General features: G+C 34.2%; 2 protein-coding genes across 8 annotated transcripts in view; one reads left to right on the top strand and one right to left on the bottom strand.

Moving 5' to 3' along the window:
* LOC111503173 (uncharacterized) overlaps positions 1-7241 on the top strand; it is a 47486-nt gene extending 40245 nt beyond the window's left edge. For all 3 annotated transcript variants that reach the window (XM_074169840.1, XM_074169841.1, XM_023157409.2), the window contains 3 exons: positions 476-3709; positions 3762-4695; positions 7007-7241. In XM_074169840.1, the coding sequence (XP_074025941.1) occupies positions 476-3709; positions 3762-4695; positions 7007-7167 (4329 nt within the window). In that variant the 3' untranslated portion in view covers positions 7168-7241. The remainder of the gene's footprint in view (positions 1-475; positions 3710-3761; positions 4696-7006) is intronic.
* Positions 1-14647, bottom strand: part of LOC111503178 (LIM domain only protein 3) — a 458150-nt gene that overhangs the window by 120853 nt on the left and 322650 nt on the right. Inside the window, exon 8 of one of the 5 annotated variants that reach the window (XM_074169846.1) lies at positions 2521-6000. The exons of the other annotated variants lie outside the window; for them this stretch is intronic. Coding sequence (XP_074025947.1) covers positions 5941-6000 — 60 coding nt within the window. The 3' untranslated portion in view covers positions 2521-5940. Of the gene's footprint in view, positions 1-2520; positions 6001-14647 lie in introns of those variants that run through there. 5 annotated transcript variants of the gene reach the window in all.

Genomic DNA, 14647 nt, shown 5'->3' with positions numbered 1-14647 from the left:
TAAGAAGCTGAGTTTGTTTGGCCGAGTGTGAATAAGTGTTAGCCACAATAAACCCTTGCGGGTTGCGGTGGAGGGTCGAATAGACCCACTCACTTTAGACCTAACTTAACCTATCGTATCTCTGTAAAGAGTTCATTTTGAAAGTAATTGCTTTATTCCTTCCATCGCAAGTTTTCTACTTTTTTGTATGAAGAAATGGAAAGCCAAAAACAGTAACCTAGTAAGTAATGGTTGATTCTATAGTGTTGTTCTACAAATATGTGTACAAGCGTTGGAAGTTGTATCTTCATCACATTATGTGAAGCTGTTGATTCATAAATCTTAGATTATATATTTACTTCCGAATAAAATTTTCATTTGTTTTCGAAATAAGTTATGATATTCGGATACATTTTCGACTGAATATTGATGGTAGATTTTATGACTTCTCTAGTCTAGCCAGATGGTCAAGTTATTCATATAGTTTTTTTTTCAGATGAATACAAAAAAACCAGAAGGAGATATAGGAAAACACTACGAAAGGAAAATTACGGCACTGATTGCTTTGAAATGCCTCCTCAGGAATGATATACATGATTTCTGGTTGACTACCAACCACTCTGGTATCGAAAAATTCGACGACTTGGTTCTCCACGTAGAATTCAAAGATAAACGTAAAGAAATATTCTTTATGCAACTGAAGCACAAACAAAAGGGAGACAAACCGATAGTGGTCGAAATGTTTAAAACAAATCAGAAAGATTTTTGTTTAGAAATGTACCAAAATGCCTATGAATCCATTATAAAAAACGAAGAGTTTTTATTTGCCAATAACATTTCAAAGGATACAGACATGTTTTTCGTTCTCTACAATAATTGCAAAGTTGAGATAATGAGTAAGGATTCCTCAAAGCTGCGCTTTGATAAACTCGAGCAAAAATATTTCAGAAGCTTCATCAGTAGTAATTCATCTGAAGATGTCTCAACAGAATACACGATAACAGATTCAGAGACTGACGCAGAATTTCTTAAAAGATTCTACTTTTTCGCCGGCCAACTTCATTTGACAGAAGTACCCAATGAGATAGCAAAACTAGTTGGATTGGACATAGATTTTGTAATAAATATACTGAATTTTTTTTACGACTTCGCAGATTCCAATAACACTATCCAAAAACTTCATAAACTTAATTTGAAATCGAAGTTGTTGGGATATATCTTCAGCGTATTTGTGCCTCCAAATAAATGTACGAAAAACTATCATATATTGTCTGTGATTAACACCTTCAATGTCACTTTAATACATGAGGAATATTCGGAAGTTGTAATTTGGAGTGACATTATATCAAGTATGAAAGAATACTACAAAGAGGAGTCATTGGAATTGGATAATTGGGAAGTTGTCTCACCAATGGAGTTACAGAATAAATTTCGTACAAAACTGAACTTCACAAATGAAGTGAACATAAATACGAAGCATCTTTATTTTCATATGGTAGCCCAGAGACTCCTGCCATTTTACATTGAAACAAAAAATATATTTTTCAATACTTTCTTTAATGAAATAATGACAAAATTGGATATCATTACTGTTATTCGTGATACAAAGAATTTTTTCGGAAAAAACCCAGAATTTCCGAACGCGCAAAACGAAGGTGATTTCAAATTGCTGAAAACTGTTGATGATTTGGATGAAAACCAATATTTGACCCTCACAAAAAGAGTACAAGTTTCTTTACAGGGCAAACAATATGTCCAGTTGTCGGACTTGGTTGATAATGATAACAGGGATTTGAGAAAAACATTTAGTATCGACACATTGATACATTTATTAGATAAAAACTTGAGATTTGGTTCTTCAGGCATTAAAGCAGAAATATATATTGAAAGGAGGTTGAAAATTCCATTATTGAATGAGAGCATTCTGAAATATAGTCCATGTATTTTTGTCAACAGAAATTTTGATCGTTCCATAATGAAAGAAGTTAAAGAATTTGCAAAAAATAGATTTTACTGTATTCTCCAATTCTTTGACAAAAAAGACGGATCACAAAGATTCATACTGAAGCATACAAATGGATCTTTGGAAAAAATTAAATATGATATATTGGCAAATGAGTATTACCTGTTGAATGATGACGAATTATTTGAAAATACCAAGAATTCAAATATAAATGTGATATGCAATAATGCAGGGATGGGAAAAACAATGTTCTTGAATCGCATTAGAAATAATTTTTCACCAACGGAATGGGTGATTCATTTAGCATTGGGAAAATATTCCTCTGAAATAAAAAAAATTGAGAGCTATACGAAATTCATAGAGTTTCTAAGTAAAGTGGATTTGCAAACAGATGTCGACGAAAAATATACTACTATTATTGAGTTATTATTTCACCATCATATTGAGCGTAGAAAAATGGTCTTACTGATAGATGACTACGAAGAGATAAACGACAGAAAATTATTGAAAATATTAAAAGAAGGTATGGAAAATGGTCTTAGAATATGGATGGTGAGTCGGCCGCTACTGAAAATGGAACTAGAAGAAAATTTTGGGGTATTATCTATGGAACTTGATGAGTTCACAGTGGCTGATCAAAACAAATTTTTCAGATTATTTTTCAGTTCAAAAAATGACAGAGGGGAGGTTGAGAAAAAATTGAGCTTGGTAGAAAAAACTAGAGAGAAGTTACAAAATTCATTCATAGGTATTTGTCAACAGACGATGATGCTGGCAGTGGTAATAAATTCCAATGAACACGTTTTTGATGATCGTATACGTATACATGAGCTGTATGAGAGATTCATTGACATACATATTTCTAAAGATTCAAAAAAAACAAGATTCATCCTCAGGACTATGTCAAAATTGGCTCTCTATTCTTTTTTTTCAAAAGCAGTTTTAGAAATGTTGTTCGACTGGGATGAATTTGTCTGTGACCTTGAAATTTTCAATGAAGAAAACCCAAAACCTGCCCTCGTCATGGAATCCAGAATAGAGTATATACCTGTGTTCAGTCACAAAACGTATGCCGAGTTTTTGGCCGCAAAATGGTTGGCTGACATCGTCATCAAACAGATAAAAAAGGAAACACCTTTTGACATATCGGAAGCTTTCAAATTATTGTACTGCCAAGAACTGACAAATGTTCGTTTGTTTTTTGATAATATATTAACTACTGATAATCCGCTGCTTTCTTCCATCATTAATAATGATATCCCAAAAGACATACTCTGGAATAGTGGAAATGAAACTGACATCTTGGGTAGAACAACTCATCATATGCTTTTGAGTTACGGAAAACGTTATATAATACATACTGATTTGGAGGCGAGAAATACATTGCAGAATATTGAAGAGCGAGCAGTTTTTCAAATGACACAACAGTTGATCACGATCGAAGTACCAGATTTTGTTCCGAAATCTGAATCAAATTATACGGAGAATAATGTATTCTTGTTTGGTTTCCATGAGCAGCTTCTGAAGGAAGACATTTTATTGCACAAAAATGCCATTGAATATGCTCTGATGTCCGGATCCCTAGAAAAACTAGATTCAGTGCTTAAAACTGAGTTTTTAATATCCAATATGCCGACTGAATTCCTCTTTCGCAATATTGAATTTGATACTTTGTTCATTACACTACTTCACTGCATCAAAAACAATTTCAATATGTTATTTTTGAAGCTAGTATCTATACCGAATATATGTAACTCACTACAGAAGGTAAATTTTTTTAACATTACAGGAAACATTTCAATACAATAATATTTTTTAGGTGAGAGAAAATCCCTCTGGGAAAAGTTTACTTCACCTGGCAGTTGAATCGAAAAATCTGCAGGCAGTAAGAACGCTATTACTGAACTACAACAACATTGAGAGTTGGGGAGTTGACAATGAAGAGAATACACCCCTCCATTTGGTAAATGATTTTGAGGATCCTTCAATTTTGAAAGATTTCTTTGCCTTAGGTAAATACACTGCCGCTCTTGTCAATCGAAAAAACATTAAAGGATTTAGTCACCTCCATTGTTTCGCTTCACGTGGTAATGAGATATGGGTAAAGAAGTTGCTGAACATTCCTGGAGTGGAAGCTAATGTAAAATGCATTCAAGGTAGAACCCCATTCATATTGAGTGTCATGGAAGGACATATCAAAGTAGCTATTATTTTGAAGAATAAAAGAGCTAAAATCAATAAGGGGGACAAAAACAATAACACTGCTTTGCATTATGCAGTTTTTAGGGGCGATTTCGAATGTACTGAACAACTCTTAGAGTGGGGAGTTGAAGTCAACGCTAAAAATTCTCATGGGTTGACACCATTGATGCAAGCAGCCAGTCGGGGCTACCTAGATATTATGGTAAGGTTGTTGTTGAGCGGAGCTATTATAAACTTGATGGATAGAAATGGACGGACTGCATTACATTATGCTATAATGGAAAAGCATTATGATATTATACAACTTCTTTTGAGGGAAGGTGCTGATACGAAAAAAATCACTAAGGATGGACAAACTCCTCTCATCACTGCCTGTATCCATAATGTTCCTGAAGCGGTGGAGATGCTGATTGATTGTGGACGTGACGTTAGGATAAATTACCATTCATTACCTGAAGGAGGAAATGCACTTGATATTGCAAGGAGAAGAGGTCACTTGAGTTGTGCGAGACCATTGGTAGGCTTGACGAAGTTGAGAATTCCAAGAACAGGTGAGAATGTGATGAATGTAATTATGTTTCTGACTGGAATTTCAAGTTTTGACATTATAACAAAACAAACAAGGCAACCAATCAACCGTTTATATAGGGTTTTCAAGTTTCTAAAACTTTGAATCATATTGAAGAAAAACTCCAATGACGCTGACAAATATTCTTCCAAACTGAAAGTCTTAAAACAGTCATACAGATATGATTTACATCGTAAGAGCCGGTTAACGATTGAATTAAATTTAACAAAGATTATTGTTCGATACGGAATTCAATGACTTTACCACATGATCAGAAAATTTCATGTATAGATGTGTCTCTGTGAAATTTAACTGCATGACAGATTGTAGATCAAATATATTTAATGCCGATGATTTCGATTACCTAGTATTCTATATATTTCTAAAAAATCTGGTCTTTCTTGGTCATCGCCTTTTAAGAAGTTATCAATATAACCATATAAAAGTTATGGATGTCACAAACGTATGTTAATCATGGTTATTTCAAAAACGATTAATTTAACAGCTCCGATTTACTATTTCCACAGAAATTCAAAGTATCAACCCTTAGAGATCAAAATACCCTTGATTTATACTCAATTTTTACAATAATGAATCTTCTTTAGATCGCTAAGGAAGGATAAAGTAAGAATAAATACAAATAAGGAAATGTTACCTTATATCTGATGATTATAATAACAAATAATGGAAAAAAAATGGTTTTTGAGCATATCCGACATTATTGAATGTCAGTAATGATTAGAGTGATATAAAAAATACCAAAGAGTTTTTCTCATCAATATTTATTTTATGTGATTTTATTTCATCTAATACCCGACTCGGTTTCGCCTACTTTTTTCTGTCAAAAGGTTCCCCTTTCTATCTGAATGGCGAGCTCTTGAAAATATAAGGGTTGAGATTTTCGCCATATCGCCTATAGAAAGTTCTAGAACAGTCCAACACATTCGAGAGTGTCCGAGAGCATTCCACAGCTTTCCATAGCGTTCCAGAACAACCTGAAATATTCTGGAATGTTCGGCAAAAATGTTCTCTGCTAATGAATTTCCTCCCAAACTCATTGAATTTCTCTTACGTTTTACTGGTTTTATAATGTTTTCAGCAATATCCTTGGGCCTTCTTTTCAGATCTCATCCATCATTTGCTCCAATTACATCTTGTGTAAAAACAGGTGATCATACGTTTTTCCAAATGGATTCAATCTCCAGCGATTCAAATCCAATGTGAATCACTACTTCCCACAGGCACCGATCTTAGAGCGCCTGGGCGCCTGGAGTGCTTGTGTTTTGTCCTTAAAAAAAGAAACACTGTTTTCAATCCAAAGGTATAAATTTTTCTCCATAAAGATCCTTTCGTTAGTTGAAAAGACTCACATACACCCACCCCATTCGCAAATTTTTCTACTATAATATTTTATTGGGAAAGAAAGTTTTTGGCTTTCTACTACTCCATCTTGATACAAAAAAAGGGATGAGGGAATCTTCTAAAGAAAGGAAGGAAGTAATCATTCTGAAAATAAGTAACTCTATACATGGATGTGTAGATCATGCAAAGAAGTAACTTTCAGACACAAACTGAAAGAAAGTCCTCCTGAAACAGCTACTTTCATATAAACATTGAATTACACGTGACAATAAAAGATTGTAATTCATGAATGAATTGTGTGTATTTTCTATAATGTTATCCAATTTGGTACTGAAGAGCCTAGGGGCAAGTGTCTTAAGGCGAAACATCGGTGTATACCAGTGAGGGTGACAGTGTTCCATGTAAGTGCAATTCATTACCATTCATTCAAATTATAACTCATGTGAATGATATCTGATTTTTATTCCACAACGAATGTTTGAAATACAAACTGAGTAGGGAAAAGTATCTTCTGTATAATTCAGTGTTCATATAGAAGTATTTGTTTCGAAATATTTTTTTTTTCGTGTAGTTCAATGTTCATATGAAAGTAGCTGTTTCAGGAGGACTTTCTTTCAGTTTGTGTCTGAAATTTACTTCTTTGCATGATCTACACATCCATTTATAGTGTTACTTATTTTCAAATTGATTACTTTATTCCTTTCTTTGGAAGATTCCCCCATCACTTTTTTTGTATCAAGATGGAGTAGTGGAAAGCCAAAAACTTTCTTTCCCAAAAATTAATCACTACTAAAAATATAACCCCTTCAATTCCAATATTTTATTGTAATGTCATGCCAGTTATGGCAGAAATATTCCACACGTTTAATTATTTTTGAAAATTTTGATGCGCCAACTTCGAGAAATAAATGATAATGATAACTTTTTTTCAGTACTACCCAGTCGAACCGCTCCACAAAATAGGCGGAATCGGTCACGTTCTGAAAGGATATCTCACCAATCCGAAGATTCTGATAGGTTTCAACGTCTTATCTTGGCGCAGAATTTGACTGTGTCAGTCGATATACAAGTTAGGATGCCAAGTGAAATATAATTCTGGAGTATTTCGATTTCAATATATTGTTACATAAATAATTGTGATTTCTGAATAAACAGCTAGAAGATGAATTGGCATTTTTTCCATTTCTATAGTGGTATTTATCCGAATATGACCTAGTAGACCATTTCACAATATTTGGAGGCGATACAATATTGTTTCAGCACGATAAAAAAATAACTAACACTTTTTAATTCAATCGTGAAATATTAAATATAATTTTAGGAACTGTGATTCTAACAGATTTCTTGAAAAAATTATTTTGAGAGACTTATGTCATCTTTCTACCTGTTCGTCTGTTTATCCGCCTGTGCATTTGTCTATCTGTCTGACTGCCCGTCTTTTATATAATTTTTTTTTTCAATTTCTCAAAAACGAGTCAAGATATCTATTCAAAATTTCACACAGTTATAGAGTTTTATATTTCCCAGGTATTAACAGAGACAATTCGAAAGATGTAAAAGCTGTTTATTCGGCAATTTTCCGATTTTTCAAATCGTTCATAAAATCGATGGATGTAGCCGTTACTACGTGGTAGGAGATCATAATGAAAAGAGAAATGAAAATTTCTATGTTTTTTACCACTTTCATTTGTAACTAACGATACTGCAGTTTCGTCCTATATGGACATTCCAAAAACGGTATGCTGAACATGAAAGGTCCTTCAGGTTAGGAAAAAATGATTCGACGTTTTCAAACCATTTCTTAGCATGCAACCACAAGTTTCCGAATATAAACGATACGGAAATTCTGCTCAATGCAAGGAAGGGTTGCAAACTCAATTATTTAGAATCCTTGGAAATTCACAAGCATAAACATTGCGGGTGCAACCTGTTAAATGATCAAATCGATTTAATTTACTCTCCGGTTTTTAAATTGGCACATCCGCATTGTGAGCTGTAAATTCAGGTATTCAATCAAGTACCTGAATGGTATATATTGGCGAATGTAATGAATCATTGTTAGTTTATTGTATAAGTTTGAGAATGTCCATATAGGACGGAACTGCAGTAACGTTAGTTACAAATAAAAGTGGTAAAAAAAATAGAAATTTTCATTTCTCATTTCGTTCATAAAATCGTTTATAACACTATTTTCATTTTCCTGGGAAAAGTGTGCAAGACAATTGGTTTGTAACTTCAATAGTACAGGCTTTATCGATAATTAATTAAGAACATACATATATTTTCCAGAGAACCATTTTCTTCGCCTCGAAGCTTTATGAAAAGTATTTTGAAATTTATTTTATAACTGGAGCGATATTTAGAAAATATCATAAATATCCTTAAAGCTATTCAGTAGAAATTTGAACTTTTTTTATGAACCTGTAGAAATATTGATTTCTTATTGATACCTATCGAAAAAATATCTCTTCCATTTGTCTCGAACTTGGTATTGATTTTCTAAATCCTTTTATTTCGATCTAGTGATTAAATTTGACTTAAATAATTCAGGGTCGGTTTGGAAGGCGACTAAATTTAAATATGTAACGCCACTGGTTCCAATATGTTTACTTTTTAAAAATTGGACATACCTCTGCTTTTTGTAACAAACTATTGCCGAGTTCGTTCAAGTAACGACTTACCTGCTTTGGATACCAGTTGGTATCAGTGGAATTCAGAGTTGTCAATTAGCAGTGATCCCATCATTAATTACCAGCGCTGAAATGGCTGATATGCTAGTAGCTAGTAGTCCTGATATGGATTCTCTGGATCCATGATGACATGATGAATCGAATAATTGACTTTCTTATTAGTCAATGGGCTATGCTTGAAGACTGGCAGTAAACAAATCTAAAGCAAATGGAACTTCAAACGTTCAAGCCAGTCTCTATATACCTACACAGTAGGTTTAATGGACTGACGCCTATCAGAAAACAACTACTCCCCTGGCTAATACCACGAAGGGCGTTGGATTATATCAGACAGGCGTCAGTGCAGGAATCTTCACAGAAAATGTCCTGCATATGCAATTGGCAATACAACTGAAAGAGTCGACCTTCAATTATGGAACGGGCACACTTGCAGACCGGTTTCGGGCTTATTAGCCACTCATCAGTGCAAGATAGTGACCATCATCGACCTAAAGTCAATGATATTCCATCGATTTTCAATTGTGGAATATCATTGACTTTAGGTCGATGATGGTCACTATCTTGCACTGATGAGTGGCTAATAAGCCCGAAACCGGTCTGCAAGTGTGCCCGTTCCATAATTGAAGGTCGACTCTTTCAGTTGTATTGCCAATTGCATATGCAGGACATTTTCTGTGAAGATTCCTGCACTGACGCCTGTCTGATATAATCCAACGCCCTTCGTGGTATTAGCCAGGGGAGTAGTTGTTTTCTGATAGGCGTCAGTCCATTAAACCTACTGTGTAGGTATATAGAGACTGGCTTGAACGTTTGAAGTTCCATTTGCTTTAGATTCGAATAATTGACAATTGCAATGTCATAATTATTACTCCAGGTATCAAACAATCAGTGACAGATCGATATTGCAGTCGTGTATTTCATCAGGACATTTTGCTTATTGACTTCAAGGTCAACGGTTTTTATTTTCTGTTGCCCAAGGATTGTTTTTGAAATGACTATTTTGTTGGAAACGAAGTTGCATATGAAAAAATCACAAGATATCAAAAAGTTGTTTTAGTTGTTTAATCTGAAAGACTATAAGAAACAAGACAGTGGCGTACTGAATATATTTGGATGCCCACTGAGAAGCCACTGTACTCAATAATTTCAGTCAAGTATGAATTCAAATAATTACACCAAATTTGAACCAAATATGTTCAAGGATATTCATATCTTGATGGATGTAGCCGTTACTAGGTGGTAGGAGATCATAATCATACCACTTAAAAATCGTAAAAAACATAGAAATTTTCATTTCTCTTTTCAATATATATATATATTATATATATATATATATATATATATATATATATATATATATATATACAGTGTGACCCATTTAAGATGGAAGCACCCTTATAAAACTTACATTTTTCAACCGATTGGAATGTTTTTTTTTTGTTAGGTAGATATTCAAAAAGTCTATTAGGACACCAAATATCATGAATAAATCTCAATTTCCAGGGCCAACTAATCTTATTTTTCAAGGTCAAAAATCTAAAAAAATTACTAGCGATTTTTTTAGAAAAACTCTGACTACACCACTGGATTTGTGACATTTTCAAATGGGTAACATGTAAATTACGTTGAAATGCGTCAATCAATAAAAAAGTTATAAAGGAATGAAATTTGAAAAATATGCCGTTTTATCAACCCACCAATTCATGTTCAGGAATTTTATGAAAATTCTGAATACACCACTGGATTCAGGATGCCTTGAAATATCACTGGTCACAGTTTCATCGAAATCTGTTCAGTAATAAAAAAGTTATAAGGGAATGAAATTTGAAAAATATGTTGTAAAATGAAATTTTAACAACGTTCTTACTACACCACTGTTGAATATTGAAAAAATTATTGGGGTGATTATTGCAATGTCGTACAATTATAACATCTGAAAATCATGATGGTAAAAATAGTCTATAGGTATTTCTCGAAGTGGAGTGGATACATAAACAAGTACAATCAGGAGAGAACTCCTGGTTAATCTTCATGAAAACAATTTCAACAATATAAGACAAGTCTAATGTACTCCCAATAGACATTATAACGAAAAAAATATGCAATGGATAATAATTATTATCATTCCAGTAAGTAACATCAGCTGTGATTTCTTCCTTTTGTTGAATAGCAAAAAATGAGATTAGCAATTTTAACTGCCTGTTATTCAGAATGCATTAATGAAATAAACAAGTTAGCTGTGACTTACAGTTTCTCATCTATTTATTTGCGCATGAATTGTCATTTTGTTAAATTGTCATTTTGTTACGCACCATTAGTGAACTGAATAATTTGTGTTTCAAAATAAAAACAGATAATGCCTCAATTGTCAATTCAAGAAAAAATCGAAATTATACGTCTTTCCGGTGATGATTACCGGAGTGAAAGAGAAGTAACTAGAATATTCAATGAAAGACACCCAAATCGTCCAGCCATAAGTAACAGCACAGTACATAAAATAAACCAAGTTTTCAATCGGACTGGAGCAGTAACCACATATATTTTAAAGAACAATATACGAAGAAGGAACGAAAATAACCAGACTATATTAGATTACTTCAGAAATAATCCAAATAGTAGTTTGAGGGATGCCAGCTTAGATTTAAACTTACCTAGGGAGAATGTTAGGCGATGTCTGAAGAAAAATAAATTGAGGCCATTTAAACCAAAGTTTTTACATACTCTGGAACTAGGTGATCAAGAAAAACGATTGGAATTCTGCTTATGGGCCCAGGGCGAGTATCTTAATGACAGGCAATTTTTAAAGAAAATTTTATTTAGTGATGAAGCTAGTTTCACAACAAATGGAGTGGTTTCATCATAAAATATTCGCTATTGGGCAACTGAAAATCCTAACTGGGTGATAAACTGTAAAAGGCAGTATTCAGAAAAAGTGAACGTTTGGTGTGGAATACTGAATGAAAGGATAATTGGACCATTCTTTTTCGACGGCAACATGAATGGCGCAATTTTCCTACAATTTTTAAGGAATGAATTTTCGGACGCAATAGATGAACTTCCCCTTGCAGAAACAAGAAATTTATATTTTCAGTTAGATGGTTGTTCCATACATAATGCGGGAATTGTGAAGAGTTGGCTGAATCAAAATTACCCTAATCGTTGGATAGGAAGGGGGAGTACATTAATTGGATGGCCACCAAGATCGCCTGACCTTACTTCACTCAATTTTTTCCTTTGAGGTTATGTTACACAAAAGGTTTACAAATCATGACCAAGGAATCGAGTGGAACTGTGCACCAGAATTCAGCAAGCTTGCGATGCAATTACTCCACAACAATTGAGGAATACTTTAAAAAATATTCGTAAGCGATATGATAAATGCATTGAATTGGATGAAAGTTTGGTGGAGGCCACCAGAATATGAATTGCACTCATTTATTTTTCAATTCGGTATCTTCTTGGTTTCTATTTTTACATTGATTGTGAATAAAAGATTGTTTTCCGCTAGTTTGTAGCAATTAGAAAAATGTACTTACAGTTAGTTTTTTGTAGATTCATTTGAAATTATTGACACTAAAGTTTGTTGTGATAAACTGATTGATTGATATGGTTCGACATACATTATGAAAGGAAATTGATTATCCCATAAACGTTTCATGAATTTTATTTGAATAAATAATATTTTGTTGAATATTGCCCCTAATCCAGTGGTGTACAAAGAACGTTGCTAAAATTCCATTGAACAACATATTTTTCAAATTTTATTCCTTTATAACTTTTTTATTACCGAACAGATTTCGATGAAACTGTGATCAGTAATATTTCAAGACATCCTGAATCCAGTGGAGTATACAGAATTTTCATAAAATTCCTGAACATGAATTGGTGGGTTGATTAAACGGCATATTTTTCAAATTTCATTCCTTTATAACTTTTTTATTGATTGACGCATTTCAACGTAATTTACATGTTACCCATTTGAAAATGTCACAAATCCAGTGGTGTAGTCAGAGTTTTTCTAAAAAAATCGCTAGTAATTTTTTTAGATTTTTGACCTTGAAAAATAAGATTAGTTGGCCCTGGAAATTGAGATTTATTCATGATATTTGGTGTCCTAATAGACTTTTTTAATATCTACCTAACAAAAAAAATCATTCCAATCGGTTAAAAAAAGTAAGTTTTATAAGGGTGCTTCCATCTTAAATGGGTCACACTCTGTATATATATGTATATATATATATATATATATATATATATATATATATATATATATATATATATATATATATATATATATATATATATATATATATATATCTTTTATCGTTGTGTATCTCAGAAACGAAGCAAATTCGGACATTTCCCGAAACATTTTATTTAAACGACGTTATGAATCACACTCCGAAGTTCTTAGTGTGATTAGAGAATACGGTGTATATTAGATATGCATCCTATAGGTCTGACATGAACGCTACTGGCCTCGAATGACCATGTTCATCAGAATAAGATTCTAAGCTTGTGGTTCCACGATAACATTATATATTATGTTTCAAAGCGGTTGAGAATGTTTCATGGTGAATTTCATTAGTTCGAACTTTCATTGTCTCATATCATTCCACCATAATTAGAAATCTGTGAAAGAACAAATAAAGTTAGAATGAATAGCTGAAATATCAATTGAAGTGAGCAATAAAATGAAAATGACTACAGAGTAAAAGGATATAAAAAAAGGATGAAAATAAGCAAAAAAATCAAAATTATTCGAAAACAGATTTCAAACCAAGTTACTTCATGACGTTTCGATTGTTAGTATCCACAATCGTCTTTGAGTGATGACTGGACTATTCATCAACAACCCTCTTCAGTTTAGACAGGTTGGAGCCTAGCTCCCTTACCCTTGCGGCTGATTTTTGTCAGAAGGACAATAAGGATCATGACTGAGGGGTTGTGGCGGTATGAAAGTACTCAGACATCAGTACCGCTTTTCACGGTGTACCCCTACCTGGCTGGAGTGGGTTGGATGAAAAATTGTTCGTCCATTAACGGGGGACATGAGGACCACATTCGACAGAGTGCCGGGGCCTTCTATATCGGGAGGGGTCGTCTGCAGTATAATCAATAGCTCCCCTACCTAACGGGTTTTCGTGAGTTTCTGCACAATCAAAAACTTGCCGTTTACTCGACTGAATGAACTGCCTAATGGAAGGCAGGCTGCAAATCTCTGCAGATCGCTTCATTCCGCACGAACCACGAAACATTCACAACCATCCGCATTAGCTTATTTTGTAATCTCTCCAGAATGGAGATGTTAGACGGAGCCGCTTGTCCCCAGACGCCTGAAGCATATATGATGATAGGCTTGAACATCGTTTTATAAATCGTAATTTTGTTCTTTAGGCTCAGTTTGGATCGTCTATTGATCAGAGGGTACAGACTTTTGATCCTACCCTCGATATTTGCCTTCACGGTTGTTATGTGCGGGTTCCAGGTGAGCCTACGGTCTATTAGAAGACCGAGGTACTTTACCTGCGCCAGTCGATCTCCCTTCCAGAGACCCTCAGTTTTCTGGCCGGGGAAGATATTGTTCTTTCCATGATTATTACCTGAGTCTTTTCCGGGTTCACTCGGATCTTCCACTCGAGGTACCAGCGCTCGAGGTCGTCCAATGCACGTTGCATATAGACGATCCCGAGCTTCCGACCCATGGAAGATGAGAGGAGAGCCGTGTCATCGGCGTAGACTGGACTATTCCTTGTTGGTCGTCTTGATTTCAATCAGGATGGAGTCCAGCTCCCTCACCCTTTTGGCTGAATATTTTCGAAGAAGGACAAATGGGTTGATGACTGAGGGAATGAAGTCGTCAGACATCAGTACCGTCCTTCA

This window comes from Leptinotarsa decemlineata, unplaced genomic scaffold, assembly GCF_025532065.1.
Source record: "Leptinotarsa decemlineata unplaced genomic scaffold, Ldec_3_MD MMD2_P_RNA_scaffold_6, whole genome shotgun sequence".
Taxonomy (NCBI): Eukaryota; Metazoa; Arthropoda; class Insecta; order Coleoptera; family Chrysomelidae; genus Leptinotarsa; species Leptinotarsa decemlineata.
This window is presented reverse-complemented; position numbering and strand designations above follow the sequence as displayed.